The 27345-nt window shown below is 40.9% G+C and overlaps 1 protein-coding gene across 3 annotated transcripts in view; it reads right to left on the reverse strand.

Moving 5' to 3' along the window:
- LOC128881706 (stAR-related lipid transfer protein 13) overlaps positions 1-27345 on the reverse strand; it is a 358493-nt gene that overhangs the window by 319723 nt on the left and 11425 nt on the right. For all 3 annotated transcript variants that reach the window (XM_054132987.1, XM_054132980.1, XM_054133004.1), the window contains exon 2: positions 6593-6832. In XM_054132987.1, coding sequence (XP_053988962.1) covers positions 6593-6781 — 189 coding nt within the window. In that variant the 5' untranslated portion in view covers positions 6782-6832. The remainder of the gene's footprint in view (positions 1-6592; positions 6833-27345) is intronic.

The raw sequence follows: 27345 nt of genomic DNA on the forward strand, positions 1-27345 counted from the left end.
AGTGCGCGCCGCACCCTCTTTCGCGAGTGTACTCCCCTCTCTCTTTCTCTCTCGTTCTCTCTCGACGCCTCATTGTTGCCCGCTCCACCGTCCTTCGCGTGGCATTGTTGTTCATCGTCACTCATCGTCACTGGCCGCTCCTCTTCGGTGTAGTTGCCGCTGTAACCCCCCACCCCGGACGAGCCCCCATATGTAGAAGCCTATACGAAAAATAAGGCACGGAGATTCGAGAACCCACGATCCTCGGATCCACAATCGACCGCTTTACCTACGCGACCAATCCCGTACCCTACGTTTCGTGTTCTTATTTGACTCCTTATTGTTGGGTATGGGAGGCGCGGATACTACGTGTGTAAATGTTCAAATCATCGATTTTTTGCACCCCATTATAATTCCCAGTTCAAGAGAAAAAATTTTTACACTGCTCTATACAATGAATTTCGTAAACTCCGTAGGTTTTCTGGGGAATCCCTAAAACAATTGAAATGTAAAATAAGTGCTCGAGCCAACCGTAATAGTCGTCCTTATTTTTGCGGGCACAAGCCTGCCTACCAACATTTTTATATACTTACACGCTAATCTTATATAGACGTCCATTAAACGCTACAAAGAGCTAAAACAGACATCATTTTGTAATTTAGTCGCCGAGGGTCATGCGATTTACAGCAACTCCCGTAGATACGCGCATCAAGGAAAGATGTACTACTCGCGTGTAACTAAATTATGCGTCGGACATCGTGCTCGTTGTAACAACCTCTCGTTCCGTCTACCACCAATCGATTTCTACATCAGACTGAAACCACGCGCCTGTCGAGATCTCTACGCGAGGCCAGATAACCGATCAGCCGTCATAAATTCTCTGGACTGCTGGCGAAAGAAATAACCAAACTTGCACGTTTCCATTTCTTATTTTTCACCGTAGCATAATGAACATGTTCGCTCGGGGCCTTATGACGCGATTCCCGAGAGCGGCTATCAAGCTCTACGCGTGTACTAACAAACACACGTGTGACGCTTACATTTCTAGAAACACGAAAACAACCGAGTAAATTTACATTATTCTCATTTATTATGCAGAAGAGAACGTGCAGGAAACGTCCATCGTTCGTAGCTGCTATTTCTATTTCAACATATTTCGCAGAAATAGTGCGCACACGGCGCTTTCCGAATCTTTTGACAAATTTTCGTTAACAGGTACTTGTATTATTTCAGTCCTTAGCGATCTTCCTGTATATATCATAAAATTCGCATTTGCAGAAAATACACTATTTTCTGTATCCTTTGTAAAGTATCAAGAAACAAGTTCACTAACGATTATCGTTCCTAGATTCGATATTTCTCGGAGAATTTGCGCGCCAGGCAGCACCGCGCGGGAGACTTCAACGGAGAACCTGCACAGGGCAATAAAAAGTGAGATCACTTTCGGCGACCTACTGACTCACCTGGCACACAGGTGAGCGCGTCACAGAAGCTGCCGCGGCTCGCGACAGGCTGTCGATCGTCGACCACAAACATTTCTCCGCGACACACGATCATTAAGCAATAATCCCGAGTCAGTGATCGGGGTCCCGAGCAATCTGTTACCAGTTACACAGTTTGTCTCTCCCACGCGGCACCCAACCAACGAGTAGTTCAGTTGCGTTTACGGAGGCGTAAATTGCGTAGGAATAATAGAAGCCGATCGCTTGGTACAATGCAAGGCATTCTCCAGGTGAACAATCCCCAAGCCAACGTCAACATTGTTTCGCGAGTCTTTGCGCCATATGCTACTTAATTAATTTACCACAGTCAACATTTCAACCCGTAATAAGGCGTCTCCCGACAGCATAGCAAAATAAGAAATGACAGGGCGTATGCTGCTGGATGTCAGACACTTTCACATGCAGGTGCCATTCTTCGTTCAAATTAATTGTTGATTACGTACGATTCAATGAAACTGTATTTATATCTTTTTTTTTATATTTTAGTGTTCCCCTGAGGATTACGTAGCCTCCACTTCCGCTTACAGTTTCGTTACAAAATATTGCTTCATCTATCCTTCACCTTAACATAACTAACGCGAGAGAGAGAGAGAGAGAGAGAGAGAGAGAGAGAGAGAGAGAGAGAGAACGCACGCTATGCCCTCCCATTTCCGGGCCTGTTTATTTATATACATTGGTGTCGTTTATGAATAACTTTCACATAATTTCTATATTTATTCTGTATTCTTTTAGTTATTAAGGGTAGGAAATAAATAATTTATTTTTTGCGGGTGGTAGTTGCAAACAACCCTTCGAGTGACACCTACCAAAAAAATCAGGAATGATCCAATCCAGGATAAAAGTTCCTTACGCATAGTGTGTCTGCGCATAGTGTTATATTTTTTGATAGGTGTCACTCACAGTGTTGTTTGCAATTACTACCCGCAAAAAATAAATTATTTATTTTCTACCCTTAATAATTAAACAAAATACCCCGAAAAAATATACGAGATGCAGTTTATAAGTAGGAATATTTTCGTTTTTGCAGAATTTAAATATCTGAAATAGTAACCGAGAAAAATAATAATAAATTTAAGTCATATTACTCTTAAACGGCGAGGTAACGGTCTGAAACTTTGTGGGATGATGTTTTAGGTCAAAAGCATTGCACGGCACATAATAGCAATGAAAATCGGGGTGGGGACCGATTACCTATCCTTATCCTGCTAGACCCTTTATGAACGGGGGTGTAGGTCGAAAATAGTTTTCAATTTTACCTTATCACCTTGCCCGTATCTCTAAACAAACCGTAACGGAGTCCATCTGCTCTATCATCGGAAGTGTTTGCCTTGAACGACAGCCAAATGCATCGGAAGCCAGAGATCGTCTACGGAGCCCCGATAAACACAGTGGATTGGCTCTAAATTTGGCGCGCGCGAAACAAGTTTCCATGATCGGTCTGGACTTCGAATTCGGTCTGCCGATGATCGCTGATGGGATTTCGTCGAAGTGGATGCACCAATTCATCCTACAGTCCGCGAAGTGGGGGATCCTGTTTATGCTCGCAAGTTCTCGGGCACCTTGGGAGAACCGACCTTGCGGTCAATTCCTTGTGCCACGCTCAAAGAATGTTCAACCGTCGCCGACCAATTAATTTGACCGATTAATCCTGCGCTCGCCGGTCGGCGAATTACTTTCATTAATTAATTGTCTGCCAAGTTCGAGTGAACTGCATATTATTCAGAACCGTCCGACCCGCGGAAGCTTTGGGACTTAAGTAACTATTAATCATTTTAATTAGTTCGTTAACTGGTCGCTGTGGCAAAGTAATTAATTAAACGTCAAGCTCGAGAGCTGGGCGAAAATATTATTCTTTGCGCAAAGTATGTCGCCCATATGGCGATCGAAGCTCATCGGTTGTCTTTGAACGTAGAAAAATATTGTTTGCTATGAAGCATAGGTATACAAAGTCTAGCCAATCAAAAAAAAATTGTATAAAAAGTTCAAAGCGTCTTAATCTGTACGTTGACACTCAAGGTAACTACAAAGAGAACTACTCTCATTTTAAAAATGTAATGTAAAAAGGGTTTCATAAATACAGAAGAATAACTTGTATACAATTAAAAGTAAAGCTCTCTATTCAATTCCAATTCATATACAGTCCCACAAGTATTCTATTAAAGAAATCTGTCCAACTTAAATGATAGGTTTGATATTTTCAAATAAATGTTTTATTATAAATATGTACACGAATAAACTTTACACTTGTTTATATTTAAAATGAAATATTTATTTGAAAATACCAAACCTATCATTTAATTCAGACAGTAATAGTAATAGAAGGTACGGATATTTATGAGACCGACTGTAAATCTATTCAATTTCTACAGAAATAAAAATAAAATAATTTTGTATGCCAAAAAAATCACTCGAAAATTAAGTAAATATCGCTAGGAATATAATAGTACACTGCATCTAATACTAGTAAGCATCTAATACTACGAATTAAAAGTCTCGAGCATCGCTCAAGTCCGCCGTCTCTAAACTAGACCCTTCTAACTGCGTTCGCTAGTTCAAAGTACCATCCGTCTCATTAACTCTGGCAATCCGACGTAACCGTATAATTAATTGGCCACGAAGTAATTAACTTACTCGACTTGTCCAGTATGAGAAGACTCTTACATAAAGGCTCCGATATCGCACGGTCGCGAAAAAAATTCTGTGATGTTTCAACGGACAAGCTGACGCGCAGATGACTTAAACGGATCTCTTTTCTGCTCTCCGTCCTTTTTGCGCCCAATGACACACGCACTTTTTGCTCTTTCCTCGGATCGTGCGAACCGAGGGGCTCCATTTAGCAACCGACCGCAGCTAGAGACACTCCGGAGAGGCCACAAGTCATTTTTATTCGCGACCCGCCTCTGGGCCTTTGACCTCCACTCCTTCTGCCCTTCCTACTTGAAATAACCGAGATACGAAGCATCGAGACGTTGGCCCGCCACTTCATCGTTGCCCAGCGTCGAAAAACGCTGAACGCGATACGATTTAAGGCTCAACTATATGGGGAACTACTTGACCGTGGGTAACCTTGACCAAATCCGACGCTGAGACCCGCCCGTGTGAAATACGTGATACTTTTAACGATTCTAACTGGGCAACTATAGTTCTTGGAAGTTTTTGGTAATTGTTATTGTATTAGGTCATCCCGTAAGTCGGTTTGCAGACTGTATCAATAGTTAAGAGTATGTTTAACATATTAATTCGAGTAGCAGAAGAATAAGTGGCATGAACTTGTGAGACGACCTAATATTTCGATGCTTCGATCTGTTAGTTGCATACTGGACATTTTGGATAATTTTGTGCGATACAGTAACGACTGGATAAGTGCATGAAAACCGAGATCGTTCGATGGCTTGTGTATAGTTCTGATATACAGGAATAGTAAATTAAATTTCCTAGGAAATAAACTGGGCAATGCTTCCCCATTTACCATTACAGAGTACAAGTCCACATCACGTATATCAAAAGGCGACGATTGTATCTCTCCAGTTCCTCCGTTTCTTCGCTAAATACTTCCAAGCGACGTAACAGTGGAGCGGAATAAAGAAATGACGAGTCCTGGCCAGCGGAAAATTCTGAATCGCGTAACACCGTCGAAGCAGTGGGTAGATGACGGACCGCTTCCGCGTCGACGCATTTTTAGAACCACCGTGCAACCAACACGTTCGGCCTGTTCGCGGATCGGAATCCTCTGTTCGCGCCGCGCAAATATCGACTCGATGCTCGCCGCCGCATCGACATGCACCAGTGCATCGACGATGCAGCGGCCTGCGCCACTTAGAAGCAAGCATCGACGGACCGACACGCTCCAGAAGAAATAATTGCGCCCCGAGAATCCTGTGTACGTCGAGTACGTACAAGCTTTTGACTCGCCAATGAGAACCGGTCGCGCGATTTTTCTCCACATTTTTTTTTTTTTTTTGGTTATTTTCGTTCCTATTGGGTCGGGAGGCCCGGAGAACCATTTAATTCCACGGGCAGAGATTCTGGAACAGGTGTAGCAATTTAGGCACCGACCGCGACGAGAGTAAGAGGAATTCGAGGGGGCTAATAAGTTTCGCTTCGGGAAGCCGTCGCTCGCGACGTTTGCAATTACAAAACACTCGCGATGATCTGAATTTGTAATGAGACAAATTCTTTGACGAAATTCCTTAGGTGGGTCGATTACGGAGCATCGGGATTCGAGGAGGAGAAGTGGGGAGTGCTGGTACTGGGTACAGGGTTCTTCTCCTCTAGAAATTAAATTTCGAACGTGATATGAATTTTTAGTTAAATGTGCTATTATATTTCTAGGTTTTGGAAGATTACTGTGGGTGAATATTTTAGTGTCTTCTACGATTAAGGGAGTACGTGTTTCTTGTTCGAAATTTGTATAGCACCTTATATATATATATATGTATATGTATAAATAACAGTGCCAAGTAGTTCTTTAACCTGAAGGAGTCGATGAAATATAAACTGTCTTTATCATATGAATTGAATTTTAATTTTGAGTTAATACGACCATATACTATCGAGGAGCATGTAGAATGTATATAATCAATCGAGGCGTTTAGGCACTGTAGTCGAAGCCTCTAAAATAGATGTACCACGGTAGGCAATGACGGAATAAAAAGGATGAGAGAACGAGAAGATGACGATCGAGGCATCGTACGGGAGGTGGACCAGACGGTCATGGACGAAACGTGTTTTGGAATCTTGTATGGCGATCGTGGCGTCACGTTCAATTTGTTGTGCATGCCCGGCCGCTGGGATCGTTCGAGTTCGGGGCGCTTTCAACGAAAGGATCGATGAAACTGATGATCGATTCGTAAGTGAGCGGTGTCGTGGCGCATCGTAAAAGAATTTCGTCGCTTAAGCGAAATCGTGTTGATACTTGGATAGTTACATAGCTTGCTTTCGACTACTATCGAGACTAGAATGACTTCTGATGAGTTTATCTTTTGAGAGGAATCGCTTGAGGTTCCTCTCGAACTTGAACTACATCAGATTTTAATTAGGACTATTTTAGTATTTATGGCAGAAAAAGATATAAGTATCTACAGGCAAAATGGAAAATGAAAAAGACTTACATTGGCTTTGGCGAGATACAGCTCAAACTCCTTGTACGGATCCATCTCCGATTTGGTCTCGCTCAGCAGCTCGCCACTTTCATCGTCACTTTCCACTATTTTCAACCGATTCACTGTTTTCGTGGTTGGCAAACTCGACGCGACACTTTCTTTCGAGCCATCGACCAGCAACCCACCGGTGTCTTGCATGATCTCTATGTTCTGCCGTCACCTTGATCTTACGCGCATTTTCTTGTGCACCTGCAACAGAAGTAAGGTGCACGGTGAGTCAGGCTCCAAACGAATAGAGAAGGCGTCTAAATTCGACATTCGATGGTTTAGATAATTTATGATTAGACTGCGGATCTTTATGCAAAATAAAATCTTTGCGAACATGCCTACAAAAATTGAACCTAAATAGGAATTTATTTTATTCTGCAAATATCGTAACATGAACTTTACTTTCAATCTTTTTTATATTCTTGCATATTGTTTGTATGTTGTAGTTTCTTGTACATTCAAATTTCCTATAAATGCATAAAGATCCGCAGTCTATTTATGATAGACCCTTTCGGGGTTGTGAAAATGCTTTATTTTTAACAAATCTTAGGCAAAATACATACGTTGATATCTGGTATCATAACTAATAAGCCGTCGAATTATCTTGCAAATATGCCAGAGGAAAATTTATTTTGTAGATATAATAAACGTACAGTATACTTATTTGAATATCTAGCTGGTCATATGCGATTACATATTTGAAATAAATAATTATTCTACCACTTTTTATTCGTATCATTTTATTCTTACCATTATTCTTACCATTAGTAACAGAAAAATGACTTTGAACCATCGCTGGTCTATAAGCCCTTGAACCTTGTTCAATGTATTTAATAAATTTAATACATATTTAATATATTTATTACATAGTTTTTACGAGCCTTATGTCGTCTTACATGTTAATTGTGTTTTATGACTAATTTATACTTAATTATTCTACAATCTACGTACACGCTTTTGTTGTGAACATTAAAGACTGTCAAGCCAGGCAATTATACCAGAGCAAACATCGTTACGATTGAGTTAGTATGACTGAAAGTATCGTCTTCAAAGGGTCAGGCTTAAAACTCAATTCTGGAGTGCAGGATGTAACAGACTCGTTAAGACGTCGCGTTAATCAATCCAACGAAACGATCGAAATGGGAGAAGAAAGTGGGCACGAAGTGCGGCAGCAATTTCAGATTATCCTTCTAGCATTTCGGTGGGCGAACTAATCTGCGAAATATAATTAGCCGCGGTGACTAACGCGAGCGTTTCTGCTAAATTTAGCCAAATGCAATCATAACAGCGCAGGTGGCCATTTTACCCTTTTCAACTGTTTGACAAGCCGGGATTATACGAACCGTACACACCGGCCAATGAGTCACACTAGGGCTAATTATAATCCTTTTGCCTGAAGGTGCACGCAGGTTTCCTTTTGTTCCGCTCTTTCATCGTTTCAAACGCTAATTTGTATCCCTGCGGTAACAATATTAATTACAGCCCCTTTTGAAGAGCAAATACACGCCGAAGTAGGTGGGAGCCCTTACGATTTGGCGAACGCATAAATCATTCTTTTGATTTTAAGGAATCTTCGCGCGGCTCCGAGTCCCTACAGTGAAATAAGGTTTTGCAAGGTTGCGACTGAGATGTATTTTAATCGAATACTTTTGAGTAAAGAATCGTTCTACAATTGTACCGTTTATTTAAAAAGAAAAATGATGTAACCTTTCATTTTCCCTGAATCACACATTCCAAGAGAGTCAATATAGTTGTATAACCAAGCGCCGAAATCAATAAATTATTTGTATGGTCCTTCTCAAGAAACGTGAGAGAACAATGTTGAAAATAGAAAATATAAACGTTGTCCTTCAAAAAGAAATAAAATACAATCTCTAGAAGTTTCTCATTAGACGGCACGTTCGAGTAGACTGTCAACATGATTCTAATCCGCTTCAACGCGATACCGCAACGTAAACGATCATATATAGGTATTAGATAGCGATACCAATGACAATCCACAAGGCGAGCCCGCAAAGCTTGTATCCTTGCCGAAGAAGGTCACTTCAATCGTTCATTCGATGTCCATATTATAAATGAACCGACAATGACTTTCCTAGCTTTCCAATCCACTGCAATTTTCGATATTTTATAAAAAACCAATTGTACCTCACTATCTACAGATTTCACTTCAAAAGCAAATTCATCGCGTACTTTCTCATACATCCCAGCAAGTACATTTAAAATTTTAATTCTACAGAGCTATAATAATAATAGCTCGGTAGATAAATCAAATTCAAGAGTCGCGACGTCCCTATAAGTAACATAGAAGTCGAGGCAGACGATATCAATGAAACATCGACATTCAAATATTCTAAACCATCGAAGATCCATAAAGAAACATTAATCGAAGAGCTTCTCTCGAAGACAAGTCCAACTTTACGCTTTTACCAGTTTCCTCTGCGAATATTCGCACGAGAACGTTGGCTGGTGAATGGGACAACGTTTTCTCAAGTTCTGCGAATATTTTAAAGTTCAACGGGCCAACAGGTTTCTATCATAGAGGCCGGATCACGATCGGGCGATCTACCGCGAGATCGTGTATCGATTGTGTCGAGTCAAGTGGGATACTTATAGGACATGATACGACTGCCGTTTCATTCACTGAGCTCGCCAACAATAAAGTCATGCATGAGAACACGAGCTGCTCGCGAGGCGCGGACATAATATTAGAAAATCGCCGGATGTCTGATCGCAGCAACCTGTCGGCATTCAATAGCGTAAGGTGATTTCACAGGTGAACGATGATGCTCGACGCATTGGCGATTTCGAGATGTTTTCACTGGAAACATCCAGTCAACCTAGTCGAGCCCGTAATCGATTCTACCGTCAATTCAGGTTGGTTTCGAAAACTGCATCAAGATTCCAATGGGATTTTTTATCGAGGGGGTACATGAAGTTGCGATAATAAAAATTCAAGAATTTCTTGTCAAAATTTAAATATTTTATTTAACAAAAAAAAAAAATGGAATTCTCCAGTATATATATTGAACTTAAGTCATGACTATAAGTCATGTCAGGTTAAATTTGATTTGATTTCATTTATTTATTTATCATTTGCTCCTGGAGGCCATCTTTAAATATACCTTGTCAAAAAAAATTTATATACGAAGTTCAATACTTTCACTGTAAAACTACCATTGTTTTAGATTGAAATATGTATTTAAATTTTGAAAAAGAATTCTTGAAGTTTGGCTATAACAATCCCTTGGAATGCCTTCAATTAATACTATAGCAACGCGAAGAATTCTTCAACCTTGCTCGTAATTTTAATCTTCTTCTCACACATAGTAACAACTAAATATAAGGCAACAGAGGTAGATCAAAATTCATATTCAACCTAGAATATTACAATTTTATTAAGGCATTTTAAATTCTTTTCGGTTGAAGATGTGATCAACAGTGTAGAAATAATGCTCCCGATTACACTGTCTTATTTTCACAAGCCAACGTCAGGAAGTAAATAAAATTATCATACAAAATTGCCCCTATCGGAGGATCAGATCTCGTTACACGCTGCCACTGTACCGTGAAATTAATTGATCGAATTCTTAATTAGACCTCACCGGTGATCACGTGTAATAATACTAATACAGTTACGAAGTAGTAATCGGCTAACATAAAGTCCTCGTTCAGGGTGAAACGCGACGGTATCTGTAAAATTGAGACATCTAACTTGCCGAAAAATGCTCTTGGATAATTACAAACCGACACCGAGCCGTTAAAACGCTGCGTTTCGAATCAGTTTCGTAAATCCGAGATTAGCGACACGTCCAAGCTGTATATCTCACTGTCCGCCTGTTAACTACCTGTGACGGCAACGTACGAGATCGATATTTAATTAATTTTTACGTAACAATCAAAACATACATTTAAATGCTAGCTCTCCGGTTTTGTAGACCAGTTTCTCGATCGACGTTGATTTATTAGCGGGAACGAGATTAGCGTCTCAATTTCAACGGCGACGATCGTATATTTGTCGATCAACTAAACGAAAGAAAAACAATAAGAAAAACAAACCAAAGGGTGCCTGGTGAGCTGTATTTATTGGCGCCACACGGTAGCTAGAAATGGCAAAAATGGTAATCCTGCCTTTTCGAATAGATTTCTTTTTTAGCTTTATTTTTTAGTATCAGTCAATTTATGTCACTTTCAAATCAATCCATTTCATCAAATTCCAAAGATGCCTCGATTTTAACGTAGCATAACTATTATACAATACTCCATTAAGCAGCGATGCACGTTTCTGTTCAGCCACCCAGGTGCGAAGTTTCGCAGGAACGAACCGATCAGGACTAAATTAGCGGCAATAATTTCCAAGCGATAAGAAAGACACACGTCCCAGGCGGAGCGGCCCGTTTAATTCAGTCGAACTAACTGGCCGCGTCCACCGTGGTCTGGAATGGCATTTGATCGGGATGAGGTATCAATACCGCGAGGCATCGGTATCGAAGCTATTTACGAGGCATTCTGACGCCCCTCCGCCGCTCTATCGCGATCCACAAATTCCCACGTCCCACGCCGTCGGCGGTGACAGGCAGTTGCCGACTTGGAATTTCACCAACTGCTGTTTTCTCGAGAAACGAGAGGTCGATTCCGCCGAGAAATTGCATCGCTGACACTCGCAATTAACTCTGCCGCACGGTAGCCGAGGTGACCACCTAGAAAGTGTCTATGGAAACACGATGGTGGACATCGGTGATCATTTACGTCGACAGTTTATCCCTCAGATCCGTGAGCAGTAAGTGTAATCATTTGAATAGTTAAGAACATTACTTGATGCTCACGATTTGCAATATCAAATTAATATTGAAATTATTATTTGCTTCTTGACATTGGCTTGTGAAAGTAACACGGTATATTTAATTTTGATTATCATGATTTAAAATAAATTATGTACATTTCCGAAAAATGAATATACATGTGCAATATCCTGTACAAACATTTCTTATAGATTTAAAAAAAGAAATCCAAAAGGAATACTTGAAAATTCACGCTCTAGACTAGAGTACATAGACAATATAATACTTGTCCTAGTATTTTGTTGTATAACCTCGAGAAAATTCACGAATCTTATCCAGATTCATTTTCATTACTGTCTCACCTTCGAAATTCATTTGTTTAGTGCCTTAATGAAAAATCGTGTCACCCATTTCTGGGTGACGAGGCGACCAACGTGTTAAGAAAATTAATCAAATTTGAATAACCAAGTTCCTACGAGTTGTGGCGTGGATGCAACAAGCCAGCAGAATACTCAGTATCGACTGAACAATTTGTCGCTTCCATGCTAGTGGTGCAGTGAAAAATGCAACGAAATACTGTTCCTCGCCGTCGAATGCGAAATATTACCTCTATCGAGGCTATTTAAATAGGCGCTGCGGCGTTCATTGCTGACCTATCGCCAGCTACAAATTCCCACGTCCTACGCCGACATTGTCACGCGAACCTCGACAGTAATTTCGCTCGCGATTCGTGGGAGCGTGCAGCGCGAGCGAACAACGAGGGGTGTGAAAATTTCTTCAGCGAGAGATCGCAGAATTCGTATCTCGTTAAAATTAATCAACGTTAAAAATGTCTCAGTTTCACGCATATCGATAAGCAAATTACGAATAAATTCGTCGTTCCGATGCAAATGGTCTCGTTTCTCGATCCCGAATCCGGGAAGTCGTTCGCATTCGATCCTTCGATACGCCGTTTACCCGATTCTGACGGTTTTTTTCTCAGTCAACGCGTCACGTTGTTTGTTTCCGTTTACTATGAACAGCTAAAGGGAATTCGCGCCGAGTCAAGCGTTAACGCCTTGTTCTAATTGCCCGTCGCGCGGCGACAAAATCTTGTCAGCTACGCGCGATTTTGTCGCTGCGCGACGAGCAATTAGGACAAGGCGTAAATCAACAACTCTATTGCGCTATCAAGAACTCCATAACGCTCAGAAATAATGCGATGCGTGGCCAATGTCCAGTTAACGTTTCACTCTTCCTGACAATTATGCTCCAACCGTATTATTTATCGATAACATCCGTCGCCGGCCAGTGCATTAATTTCATTAAAATATTCACTGCCGCCACCTTCCTTCCGATATTTACTGGCCCTGGGACTTATGTAAATCAATAACATCCAGTCGAGGTATTTATAGCAAACGAGGAACCCGATAACCGTATGCAAACGATAGGACGACTTTTAAGGCTTCATTCTGCATAGAAAATCAATTGCGGCCCCCTCTGTGTTATTTACTCGCCACGCACACCCTCGTAATATTCTATCGACGCGTTTCCCCGATACATTGAAGTATGTTAATCGCGACGTAAAACCGATCGACGAATTTTAAGGGGAACATAAACATGAACGGGCCCCATTTTCCTCGTCCTTATTCCTTCGTAACGTACGCACGGCGTCGTAACGCTTTGGAAGTGTCCATTACGTTAAGGAAAGTTCCTGTAACGGAATCGATAATAATATCCGCGACGGATAGACACGTGGATACATGCTCTCTATTATTAGCGACACGACACCGCGAATTATCGCGCGTTCCTTCCGCGAGCCGCGTAAACAGCGACAGATATTTTCGCCCGACCGGTGACTTCTCCGAAGGGACACGTATTATATTTCAGAGCTCAAGCCTTTTTATGTTTTTCCAAGCCTTTATGTTGTCCTTTTATCGTCTCTTGAACTTTTATGCGATGAAATATATTGTCCAGCGTGGTATATAATAACCGTAATTTTAACGACTAAAATATTTTGTTAGTATTAGATACTTCAAATTTAAAGTGCGTCTTCAGTACTGCAAAACCTGTATTCGTTATTTCATTACTTAAGAAATTCACACGCACAGTTTGAACATTCAAGTTTCAAATGGGCTTCATTCATACCCCTGGTAGAGAGCTCCAGCCATTAGATTCCACCGTGTGCACAGTCAATCGTTCGGTAACTGTAACTTTCAGCACACTTAACGCCAATATACATCGTCAAACACATTTATAAGTCTCTAAATAGATCCCAAAAATGCACGTTGTTCTTCTACCAAGTCGATTCTGGCAACATAATTGTTCTGAAGAATTAATATTCTTAAAAAAAAAAAAACTGCGTAACTTCTTTTACAAATTGCTGAAATACTAACAATGTTTTTGGTGCAATTTATGGTAAAAATGATTTGTACACGGAACAATGTATTAGGTTGTCCCGAAAGTTTTTTTCGCGTGATGCACTCAATTATTATACGCGGCAGTGTTTATATAAATAAACAATCTAATTTTATAGACATCGATGTTGCAACAGTAATGGAGCAAAATGAATCGTGCACAATTCAGTAATGTACCATCAAACATAAAATATCGTGCATGTATTACTTATTAATAAGGCGAAAGAAACTTTTGGGACAGCCTAATACATACATTATGGTCTCTCTACTCTATATTTTCGAAGATGTAGTAGTATCCAATAGTAGCATGATTGACTGTAGTTTTAATGTTAATAACGACCTATACAATTAATTAATCATCACTATCATTAATCCACGGGGGCAGACACCCTTAGAACTCCAAAAGATTCACACACATCCGTGCCTCCAAAAAATCCTGCAGTCAGCCACTACGCGGAGGTGTTAAAGTTTATCTTTCTCCCATATTTGTGTGAACGCCAGATAGTTGAACCCAGGAGAAATATTGCCTCCTCCAACAATCTATCGGTGAACTCTATCCAAACGTTAATGACGACGCCGACGGCGCAAAAGTGTCTGCCCACCGCGTCGAAACAGGATCATAATGCAGCCTAGAAAGGTTCCCGTGAAGGCTCTCGGCTTCATTCCGCCGCGAATATGTCGTCCCCGCGTACGTGGAACTGCGGCGCGGGCTCTTATCGGGCGGATTTACGATTTCGATTAGCACGTACTCGGTGTGTCCGCCTTCCTGGTGGCGTGGAGGCACTAAAAACAATTATCGCCGATACATTCGCCCGGCGCTGGCCGGCGCGGACGAGCGAAAACGACGAGGAAGACACCGTTCGTCTCGTTTCAGGCCGGTTCCAACCGTTCCAAGAGACCGCCTTCCGTGCGACGCATTGTGTGCAGTTTATCTTTGCGGCGAACGACCAGGGGGAGGCCACCAGGAACGAACTCAACGGAGTTACGTAAGGTTAATTGTGGCCGTGTTCGGGTTGCCAGAGCGCTCCTCCTTCAGCGAGAGATGCGTGTCCCGCGTGCGTGCATCGATGGCTGATCGTTATCACGGGACCTTGGTCGCGAGGACATTGATATTTTACGCAACGGGTCGCGTGACTGCTTCGAATCGTCCTTCCGATAGGCTATCTTTTTCCGTTCCCCTGGAGGTCTGCGAGTCGCGATGACTGTGCTCCATCCGTAACCAGGTTACGTCACGACGAGGTGTATCGGATGGAATGTCGCAGACTCCAGTGTCACGATGGTCGAAATTATTGGAGATCCTTTTATTCACAGGACTGGTATTTAGTTATACGAAATACAGAGTTCAGATATTTAAGGAAACTTGGATTATCAATTGAGCATGAAAGATACAGTCACTATTCTATACTGCAACAGGTCACCAATGACTATAGTTGTACGCCTCGCGATATGGAAATATTGTGGTTCGTCATGATTTATCGCGAACATTAAACCCTACCAAAGACTCGCTATTAGGCGTTCTCCGCGAGTATCAACGCGGGTGTCCGAACAATAAGTCACTGGAGAACTGGCAAAGCGTACCATGCGGAGATCCCTGGGCAAGGGCGAGCTAGCCAGGGTCCTCGATCAATCACCCACGCAAAAAAGGTTCGATCGTATCTTGCGGTGGGGACGACCGTCTCGTCGTCCTTCCGTCTGAAGGGACAAGTCGAGTTGCAACCAATTCGACAGGTTGGTACACATAAGGCGTGCACGCGAAGGAGAACAAGAGAAAACGGAAGTGCGCGAGGGAGAGGTAGCAAAGAACGCGAGACAAAGAGGAGACGAGAATCCGCATGACAAGCTTCATCGACCAGTCATGCTTATCGCACACCTTAAGGCTCGTTTGCAAAACAAATTATTGGAAGTAGAGTCTGGCGTGTCAGGGGGGCTACGTACAAAACGTCTTTTCCATATTTATATGCCCGTGCGATACAATCGAGCATGCGCACTGTCATCTCGAGCGAAAATATAGCGATAGGTAATTAGGTGAACGTCGCCTGGCGCCACGGCGTTCAGATCGAATTACGCGGGTATTGTTCTTCTTCCGCCTTCTATTTTTTTTTTGTTTCTTTTTTTTCGGTATTTCGGTCTGTAAGAACCAGTAACGGGACTCGGTTTGTCGTTGGGAGCGATACTATCGAAATGGAAAATTCATCAAGATGCGTATGACATTCTGCGCGGTTTTGTAACGGCGCGTCGGAGGAATGGATGGAAGGTTCTTGAAGGATGGCTTCTTAGAGAAGAAGATTTTGCTATCAAAAGCTAAAGACAGAAAATGTTCTTTATTTTTAAATTAATTAAAGATACAAATTGTTTTCATCGATTTTGGTCGATTAACCCATTCACTGGCAAACGACATATCTCGTAGTTAAAATTGATTGCAATTACTCAATGGATTAGTTGACAGCCTCTCGAGTCACGAATCATTGCAAAAGAAGATCGTAAATTTTATTATTAAAACAACAACTTTAATATTACCTTTTATTATCAAAATAATAACATAGATTACACATCTGTATTAAATCTTGGCACGCAAACCAAAATGCTTCAAACTTGTCTGGCAGTGAATGGGTTAAGTATTTTATTATTAGAGTGCACAAAGTATTATCGAATATGTTAAATATATGGAATATATATTTTAAAATGTAGAATATATTGAATATACATAAGGGATATATTCCAAACACTCGATAACCTATTCCTTTGTAAAATGAAGTAGTTGCGTTGACTTTTACGTAAGGATACATAAGTAGACTAACTTTCAAATTGTTCCAGGAATTGTTCCCACGCATTGCACGGTCATTTTGCTATCCACGGAGACAACTATCGCGAATGGCTTGCACGGCACAGCGATATGACGCACGAGTCATCGTGCGACGATAAAACTTAATTGCACGCTAGCCATTCGTTCTTTTTCCACGTAAAAACAAACACAATCCACTTCCATGGAAATGTGCAAACCTTCGAAACAGTCTCGAACGTCTCTAACTATCGATTCTAGAAATCGAACAATAGACTCGTTTATCCAGTTTACCTTCGCCAAAGCGATTTCCAAGCAGACGCGAAAACGGGTGAAAAAGACGACAGTTAAGGAGCTGCTAATACTCTCGTCAAACAGGCAATTTTTCACGAATAAAATCAAACTGTTCTCGTTTCTAACTGGGTGCGTGCTGCGTACCCCACTCTGAGAAAGTAACGGAATTCCTCTCGGCCAGGAGAAGCGGAGGCGTCGAACTCATAGTGTCAGCAACACCTTTATGGGTTTAACACTCGTTAAACGTTTGTGTACATTTAGTTGAGTAATGAAAGGTACAGCGGGGCAGGTACACGGGTTGATTCCATTCGCATGAGTTTCTAAAACGGGTCTCCTACGCCGAGAGTAACGCGTGGAGCTTTGAACTTTATCAATTCGCCTACTCTCGCGTTGCGGAAACGGCTCGAATTGGAGCGAAATTTTATGAATATTTTATCAAAATTCGCATCATGTATTGAAGCTACATACATCATTTTTATATCATGTTGCATCATTTCTCTTGCAGATATAATAAACGTACACCTATTTGAATTTCTAGCAGGTCATACATGTGATTATGTTTGACATATTTGAAATAAAGAATTATTCTCACATCTATGTTTTTAGCACACTTTTGCTTTTAATATTAACACATTCGCGGCCAGCGTGTGCTTTGACACTTAAATTTAAGATATTTCAAAAAGGAGCTCTTAATTCAATACTACAAGAATTTTTCGTCATTTATTATCATAGTCCTCACTCATCGATAAGATAGTTTGAACCTTCCATGAGATCTTCGTATTCCAGGCCCTCGAATCTAAGAAATTAAGGAAGGAAGACAGATCGGAAACAACAGTTGATCATACGACGAGTTCTTTTCTATGCCGGACGTTGGAGCGCGCCGCGGCCGCTATCCTTATCGTGGCCATAAATTATTCAAATTACGAAACGGCTGATAACCAGGACAGTGGTGGAAAAGATAGGCGGTGTCGTGGCTGGTCCGAAAAAGAAGCAGCTCGAGGAGTAATCGGGTGCATGGTTCCACGGTATCTCTCACGTGCGAAGGATATCGCGTAGAGGAGAATAAGAGGCAATAGTTCCTTTCGAACGGATCCACGACGGTTTCGAAACTGGTTTCGGATCGCTGCTCGACTAATTGGAATTAAATGCAGTGCCCTCCCCTCCCAGCCCCTTACAAACGCTCCAATGATAAATACCGCGATAGCGACAATAATTAGAGGTACACGGTATATCCATTCCTACGTGAAGCGGTTCCCTCCGCGAGACACCTCGCTGTCACAGTCGTCTTCCCTTGGCTAGTTAATCACGCGGCTACGAATCCAGCTATCCTGAGCTCCGGCCAGAGATAAACTTCGTTATTATGTGGCGCTTGGGCATTCTTCGTTACGTGGAAGTAAGGATGCCGTTACGCGTCCTCGGAGAGCCGGCTCGGGCCGAACGTTGATGATGATGCGATACTGGTTACCTTAATTGCTTGAATATTGATGTTGCGAGGCCGATAGACGCGAAATTGGCCTTGATTCTTTGAACTCTTGCCTAGGAACACTGTTTGCGTAGAACAATCGGAAGAATGATGTTCGTTTCAGACGTACACACATGTACATTATTATTTTTGTCAGTACTCGTTATTAGAAACGTGAAATATCTGACGGTCGTGGATGTGTCAAAATGTACTTGAACTTCGGCAAAAAGGACTTTTAAGTTCGCAATTTTTATTTGTTAAATTAAACGTCGGATGAATAAAATGTGAATGCAAAAAAAGTTTCGTCGTGTCAATATTTTTTAAAAATTCAACTGTTCCAGGGACGTGCCCCTTAGAATTTCCAGCAAAAATCGTCTCGCAGTCAAAGGTTTAATCAGCTTCGGTGCGCTACCTGATTCCGCTCCCTGGTTGTTCAGCGGCTACGCACCGGAGCGTCGGTGCGCACCGTAATCATCGCGTCAACTCGAGTAGCGCGATGATAATGACGACCCGTAATTACAAAGCGTTACGGTTACAGCCGTTGCCTTCTCCCCGTGTGGATTAAAGTGCCAGCAAGCGACTGACTGATCGTGCTCAACGATCGATGAGGAAATTGTTTTGGCGTGCATCCTTCGTCGAGGATTAGACCTCCAACACTTTGTAACCAAGCCTCTGCGTTAGGACTTCCTTGTGTTTTCTTCTCAAGTATCAAATAATAATTTTTATTAATGAAATGTAAATATATTACAAAGTATGACTTAAAGAACTATACAACAATTTTGTTTTACCGGTGGATTTTGGAAAAAATTAATTTAAAACAAAACGGCGTGCGTTTGAAGTTACAGTTCAATTTTCACTATAAAATTAAATGACTAAATAGAAAAGAAAAAGAAAAGTATACAAGAAAATGAAAAATTCTTCGATCAGGGACCCGTTAGCCTAATATATTTTCTGAATCTACCTTTATTTTTGTTTTCAGGTAAACCAGTTTATCGGCTGTTATGACGAAATAATTTAACCTTTTTTTAAAACAAAAATTTTTGTATAGTTCTTTAAGACATACTTTGTAATGAATTTAAATTTCATTAATAAAAATTATTACTTAACACCTAAAAAATATAATAAATACACAAAAAAAGGGTCCTTTTTCATTTTCCTGAGTGCGACTAACCCCTTACATAAAGTAATTAAAAAAAAAAAAAAAAAAAAAAAAAATGTGGTAGAGGGTTGCTTTCAAAGTGGAGAAAAAGAACCTCTACCGAGTCTACTACATATGGTGACAGTGTGTATAGTAGTATGTGAGATGTCTCACACATGCAGTGGTGACCACCCAATGTCGACCGATCGTCGAATATTTCCTGATTCGCCGCGTTTATCTTGCAACTGCGAAGATCGCGACAAAAACAGGGAACGCAGCCTCTTGCTACCTTTTTGCCGCGCGTTCAACGGAATCTCTAATAAAGTGTGAGTCATGTCTGCCGGCTACTGCAACAAGAACTCGGTAAAGCACAAAGAGACCACACACTCCTGGATGGAACATCTGATCGATCGGTAAAGCGTGACGAAGAATGCCTGAAGCAAAGGATTGTTAATGATCTTGAATCTCTGCCTTACCTACTCCGGAGTCAAGAGTACACGGAACGCACTCTCGTCTTACCTTGAAGACACGAGCTTCCTAGCGCGAAAACGGAAATTCGCCAAGGGTGTGTTGTATATAAAAACTGAATACAAAAATTCGAAAACGGTCATTTGACCGGTCGTGGTAGGTTTATTGTTAATAATTTTCAACGATCCTTGAAGCCATGGTAAAATATTGCCAAAGCCCACGATATATTTAAATTTCAACAAAATCCTAAATGTTGCTACGAAAAATTGCCAACGTAACGAGCAAGCAGTAAAAGGTAGCTGACTAGTGCGGTAATTGTACCGTTTTGCTCCAATTTGCGACGCAATCGGAATCGCGGCTCGTGGAGCCGTTACGTTACGAAGAATTAGCGTAATCGGCAAAGGTTAGGGCAGAGCGAGGCGAACGGAGTAGACGTGTTCCGCAGTGTTCGTCGGTTCTCCACCTTTCCACAGACAAGAGAAAGAGAAAGGAAGACGCTGGGACCTGCCCATTTCGCGAGAGCTGTTTAGAGCCGTTTAACGGCTGCTAAATACCGCGAGCATCTAGCGTCCTGGGCAGTCGGGCTCCTTCCAGTTCTCGTCTCCTTCTATTGAATGTCTTGTAGCGGGTTCCTTGCTGCGAGAGAGAGGTTGCGAGGAGGCCTTGCAAGGTTACCTATCTCCTAGCGAGGTCTACGAACCTCTTTCGAGTCCACCCCAACGAATTTAATACAGCTGACTCCTACGTCTTCAAATTCGAGGTACAATTTCATACAAAATTCGAACAATTATCGCACCATTATTTTGCTCAAATAAACTGTCATATGATATGTGAACAGTGATCCAGGTTGTTGAATTTAAGGGGAAATAGAAATTTTTTTAGATCATCATTGAAATATCAATCTGGGTTTGAAAATATTCACCAGACGTAGAAGATGACGTAAAGGTAATACATAGAAAGTCAATGTAAATTTAAATTGTGAATCATTTGTTACTGCTTTCGTGCGAGTTAGCTCTTTATATTCGTAATTTTAGAATAAATTACAAAATTTGCTTCACACTTTTATTTTTTTTTTTTTTTTATTCACGATGGTCTTTATAAACAATACAGTTCTCAATGCATTCTCGACGAAAAACATAATCCAAGATGTTACTCGTGCACAAGTCGCTCACTAAGCTGCCTGGTTAATTGTAATTCTTACAAATTCTCAAGTGATTCTGGAATACCAATTCAATCACTTTACAGTACTAATTGGAAACCTACTCTAAAGCCTCCTTTTTTTTTTAGTTCACGATAGTCACCATGAATAACGCATGTTTCTGTAAATTGACGACAAAAAATATAATTCAAGGTGTGATTCGTGCACGAGTCACCTGCTAAACTGCCTCCGCTAATTGTAATTCTTACAATTTCTCGAGTGGTTCTTGAATTCCAATTCGATCACCTTGAAGCACGGAGAGTACTATTTTATTTGAGTAATAGAGCTCATTGATTTTGATCGATCTGGCATTGAAAATTTGCACACTAGATGGCAAAAGGCTTTCTAAAAAAGAACGATGGTGCTTACATAATTGCTTAAAAATAGAAACTTATTAAGAATATATTTGTTTGAATTTAATGTAAAAGAAATGACATTACTTTTCGGTCTCCCTAATGTAATTCAAGGTGCCGACTGGTACACGAGTTACTCGCCAAGGATTTGATTGATTCGATGCTGAATGTTAAAGAAACTGTAATTGCGACTTCGACGCCTGCCAACTATATCGCCGCGATTCTAAGCTAATGACGCTCGGGATCGTAATAAAAGGCATGATTCGACGTCATTTAGAGTGTCGTTGAGTAATTCGCTTCATTACAATGTTGACGTGTTACATTACTTATTAGGTCTTTATCCTTAATTGAATATTATTACGGTATGTAACGTGCAATTAACCCGTCGCGCGCTTAGAGAAATTAAGGGTAGATTGAAAGTATGACATGATCGAGATGATTACATGACGAAGGTTATTACCGAAGCATGACCAACAGTTTACCAGGTACTCGATCTAAATTTGCCGCTGGAGAACTTAATGAAAGGTTTTCGGAAACACGCAATCAACGAATAGATAATAGAAACCTGCCGAAGTAACGATCACGTTGGGGGTCAGCGTATATCTAATTGGATGCTGACAACTTCCTGATACGTAGAACAAATTTCGGTCAATTTTCAATATTTGGAGTATATTACTGGGTCTCTTCAAAATAAAATAAGTTTATTCCTTTAAATAATACAACTAACAAAAATGATTGATGATTTATATCACCATGAATGTATCCTAATCAAAGGATTGAAATATGTAGTACACATTGAAAACCTTTTAGGTCCTCATTGGGTACATATAATCTCGAATTTTAAATTAAGTAATTCGCAGAAATTCAAATAAATAAGTAGGAATGCCATATAAAAACTGTAATACAAAGCAATACTATTGCTTGCATATAACAATTGCTACAACGTAGTCTTCTTATTTTAATTCAAATTTACAGCAACCTTGAGAGGACCAGTAGCTATTATGGTCCAAACGGAAGAAGTGATTGAAATTCTAATCCAGTGATGAAATTTATCCTACTCTACTGCTCTTACTACTAGATGAGCAAAGAAGTCACTAATGCGTTGTTACCTAACAACCATTCTTACATACTTGTTTCTAAGAATAAATCAATGGTGGAAATGTTCGCCCAAGATTTTGCAATTGTCGCCATTGACTAATCGTTCGACTCCAATTATTGTTCGCAATCATAGTAATTAGCCAGCAGAATAAACCCGTAATGATTATGATCAGCGATGGCATAACTAATGATGCTGCGGAACGAAAGAACGAAGCGGTGTGATTCACTTATGTGAGGACAGTCATCGTTCCTGGGAGATTGCGAAATCTTACTCGTTCGAGCACGAGGAAACGAGACTTTTATTTTATCCGTTTATTTCGAATAATTATGCGATCGAAGGTAACGCAAGTCTCAATCAAAATAACGTGGCGCTTGCGTCAGCAGTGGGATGTCGAGATGAGGTGTAAATTGTCGCCGAGATGCGTAAGATTAACCTCTTGAAATGTATTGGCACATGTATTAAATAGCAGAAAGAGTGGTCAGAATTTTTTAAAAGGTTGTCTCATTATTGGCCAGAATGTTGAAAAAGATTATTTCACTACTGTTCCGAATGTCGACCGTGTATTCAAAAAGCTAAACATTTCCATCAGAAAGCATCGTGGAGAAAATGTGAAACATTAATACAATCAATATCTACTGTAGAACACGGATGAGGCAACATTGTACAAGCAAAGCCATCGCGAATTGAGAAATCAAAGGCTCGTAAGGAAGAACAAGGATACCATTTTTTCTCCGCGAGAAAGAAGCAGAAGGCAAGGGTTCAAACTCCTTGGGGGGTTCTCGCGTAATAATCCCAACATGATACGCCTATCCAGCAATCCATCTCTCGAAAATAAACGTCGTGCCCCCGTAATGCAGAATTAAAATGTTTTGACCGTAGCACGAGGCATTGCAGCAATTTAAATAAACGCACGTCGTCTGTGCTGCAGGAGAATAAGGAAACGGAGGCGTGTCTGGAATCGGATCGGACGCGGTGTTTGTTTAACGCCCAGAAAGATGGGATACCGATGAACGACAGCTTTCACATCGAAATCTGCCCTATTAACCCCTCGCGCTCCACTGGCGCTGGTAAAGAAAGATAAGTAACATGCACCACGCCTGAGTGCAAGTTTTAGATGCATGGTAACGCAAAGTGAACAAATGAAATAAACGAAAACAACTTCAATTAAAAGAATTCATCAGAAAAAAAAAAATATATATATATATATATTTATTTAAAGTCGCATCATTCAACATTTATATACATATGTGAGTCATAATATAATTAAAAGAAATACGGAATGACTTAAGGTTAGAATAACTAATTCTTACATCTAACAATAATTATGAATACTATTTAGCATTAAACGTATATTTTAGAAGGTTGTAAATAAGATATAATTTTTTATATGCATTTCTTGTCTTCACAATCAACTATCAACGACATCGTGACCGGTCCTCCTCGACCATAGGTTTTGCATGAAATTAACCCTCGCCACCCCGGAATGAGGTCTTCGACGGACATCGTCGCATTCTGCTGGTCCGTTCCTCGTGCGTCCACGAAACGGAGTGTGACACGAGGGAACGCTTGGCAGCCACGAAGAGACGAGCTGCGGTCGCAAGACGAAGTCTTCAAGTACCTTGGAACGCGCACGACGCGGAATACTCGTCGTGCTGTTAAGTAAAAGCGACACACGATACGCGGCTAATCGAGAGATAGCCTGAATGGGTCACACTATCCACCCCGACGGGTGTGCGAAAGGCGGGATGGGAGGGAAGGGTAGGAAAAATACAATTAGGCATGATCAGTGTGAACCATTTTGCTCGCGAGCCCGCGGTGTACGAGGCATAAGGTCCTCTATCCTCTCGCGAGTCTCGAGTCGCAGAACTGGTTTTACACGCGGTCGATTTCGATATATATATAAGGATGCGAGATACGGGGTGAGACAGGGAGAGGAACGAAGGAGAGAGAGTTATATCAAGGATCTTTACATGAACGACGCTGAGGTCCCGGCGATCCCAGAGGTCCTCTATTTGTCTAATTAGAAGAGCACGGGGAACTCTCCAAAGAGTGCAACAATTTTTTTGCAATAAAGTATCTCGACCTTTTGCGTGCCTTTGATGGTAACGGAGGGGAGCATCTCTTTGGTGGTCGGAGCAACGAGACAGGGTAAAATTTTTTCGTTGAGTATAAATTTTCAAGCACTTTTATTGGAATTTGTATACATTCGTTCAAGAAACGTTCCTTTCTCAGGGTACTTGATTGATAAAACTTCATATGGAAACGTAAATAATAATTTCAATTCCCGGGACACGCGACGCGTCTATTCAGATGCGTCGAGGAGGTAATCGCGCGTGGGAATTTAATTTTCTTGGTGCCTCGAAGCCAATAACGCGTGGTAATGACCGGCACTTACCCTGTCATTGGGCCATATTTCTCGTCGAATTACGGTCACGCGCAGCCCACTTCGAGATAGAACGGCGAACGTCCCCTGGACGTGCAACTATACACGGTTTTTCGCCAAAGTAATTAATTTTCTTTAGTTGAATCTATTCTCGACTGGTTTCGAGACTCGTGAATCAAAAGACACGGTGCAAACTCGAGCTACATCATCCTGGTAGCTGTAACTATTTAAGCTAGGACGGTGCTTAAATAAACTTCAAATGTTTGTTTTAAAGTAGCCATCGATGCTACATCAATCGCCACTGTTATCTAGAATGGGCCCATTTTAGAAAATAAATTGATTCCAGCCTCGATTATAATTAAATTTTGTACGGATAATAAAATACAAATATAGATATAAGATATAAGTTATTTGTATTTTATCTATATATGTATATCATTAGATAATTTTCTCTTATAACATCTTTCTTTCTAGTTGATAAAACTAACGTTTACTTTCGAAAATTGTCGATCGACAGAACAATATTCGCTGCTCTCGAGCGTTAATGAATCTCTGTCCTACGATGATTCACTCAAAGTCGATGTAATTTAATGCTTTGGAGAGAAACATGATCTGAATCACGTTTACGACACGAATTAATTCCTGATGCGATCGGATAGTCTCGTTTAAATTTCTCAGAAATTCGTACAGCGATCCACAGTTTCTTCTGCTTGGATGAGAGCTAAAAGATGAAAGATAGCTGACTGTAACGTTAAATTTGCGATTGGAGCGAATTTTGTCGGCGGACCGATGCGACTGATAAGCGTCACGTGCTCAGACTCAAGTGTCCTACATAATTCTAGATTAAAAAAATATATAACATTGCCCAATTTCGACTCTTTTATAATAAAAGTATAACAGTCGTAATTTTGGTACAGGAAACCACGCGCGTTCCACATTCACTTCCGACCTCGCGATGACCATCTGAAAGTACGAACTCCAAACTATTTGTCGTCTGATCTATCAAAGGAAGACTGCCCACTGTTTCCACATTGCGTCGACACTTCCGGTCTCCAGATAATAACAACAGATGCCCGTCGGTAACATTCTAACGTAAGCTAGTCTCCACCGTTTGTTTAATTTCACGCACGAATGCCACTGAAAGCTTTCAGATACGTACATCGACAATGGCCTCTTGCTCTTTAATTGCCTATAATTGCTTTCGATTTCCTTCGTGGCTGCTGCTCCGAGCCATAGGTTAAGAGGGTACCAAACTATACACTCAAAGGGAGATGTTCGGTAAACGATCTGTGCGCTACCGTGCAGATAGATTCTTCGAAACAGGCTTTCGCTATGCAACACTGTTTCCTTTTACTCAAGTACCCATGCTTTTAATTTTGTATGGATCAAATTTCACTTCCTATGTTGACGAAGTTAATCTTGCTCTTACAATTTTTACTTCTGTTTTTGAAACGGCACGAAGCTTTTTCTTTCAATGTTACAATATAAACATTGCAAACGACTGTCCATAATTTTTGCTTTTTTTTTAAAGCAATCTTCTCGCTTATTGCTTAACAATTCAAAAGACAAAATACAGTGTCTCAACCGTGCTTCTATGTAGGGATCAATATTTGCGTGTACTACGAATCCTTGTATCGATTTTGCAAGAATCGCTCGAGCTATATGCGAGCTCGTCGAACAGAACGCGTTTGGCGATGTAATTCCACGTGAAAGTAGTAGACACGTCAGGCATAATTTTAAAGCGCGTGTTTCGCCAGCGATGATAAAGTGTCTTTTCCGCGTCCCGCAGTCGAACGTTTCGCGATGTCGAAATTCACGTGCGAAAAGAAGTGACTGAACGCGTATCTCAACTACTGTTTCCTATATTCGACTCGTAAAATTTTACGACTTGGAAAATATTTATCCAAAGGACTGACTTACAGATTATATTATATTTACAGATACGAATCAGAGGGTTCCGACTTTCTTCTCTTCAACAGAACAATTACCAATGCATTAACAACACTGGTTACTGTATTTACTTTGGAGGGTCAGAAATTTAATCTTTGCACACCGTATTGATCTTTACTGCCGACCATTTTCCTACCGCAGATCAACTTACTCGATACGCGAAGCAACAATTCCTACTATTAATTTAATCTCTCGTTTTACGTACCGTGTTTCCTGTCACTATACTTAATTGGTAAAACTATTTGAAAGAATATTCCTCGTCTACCTACGGAACGAAAGCTGAAATCACCGTTTCGATGATAACGCTGAGTTATAGCCACTTCTTAATAAGAAGTATTATATCGGCACAACTATTAGTATCCTTCAAACTTGCGAAAGAAATCGTGACAACAACAAGTCGGTGCCAAACTCTT

Source organism: Hylaeus volcanicus, chromosome 1 (assembly GCF_026283585.1).
Source record: "Hylaeus volcanicus isolate JK05 chromosome 1, UHH_iyHylVolc1.0_haploid, whole genome shotgun sequence".
NCBI classification, from domain to species: domain Eukaryota; kingdom Metazoa; phylum Arthropoda; class Insecta; order Hymenoptera; family Colletidae; genus Hylaeus; species Hylaeus volcanicus.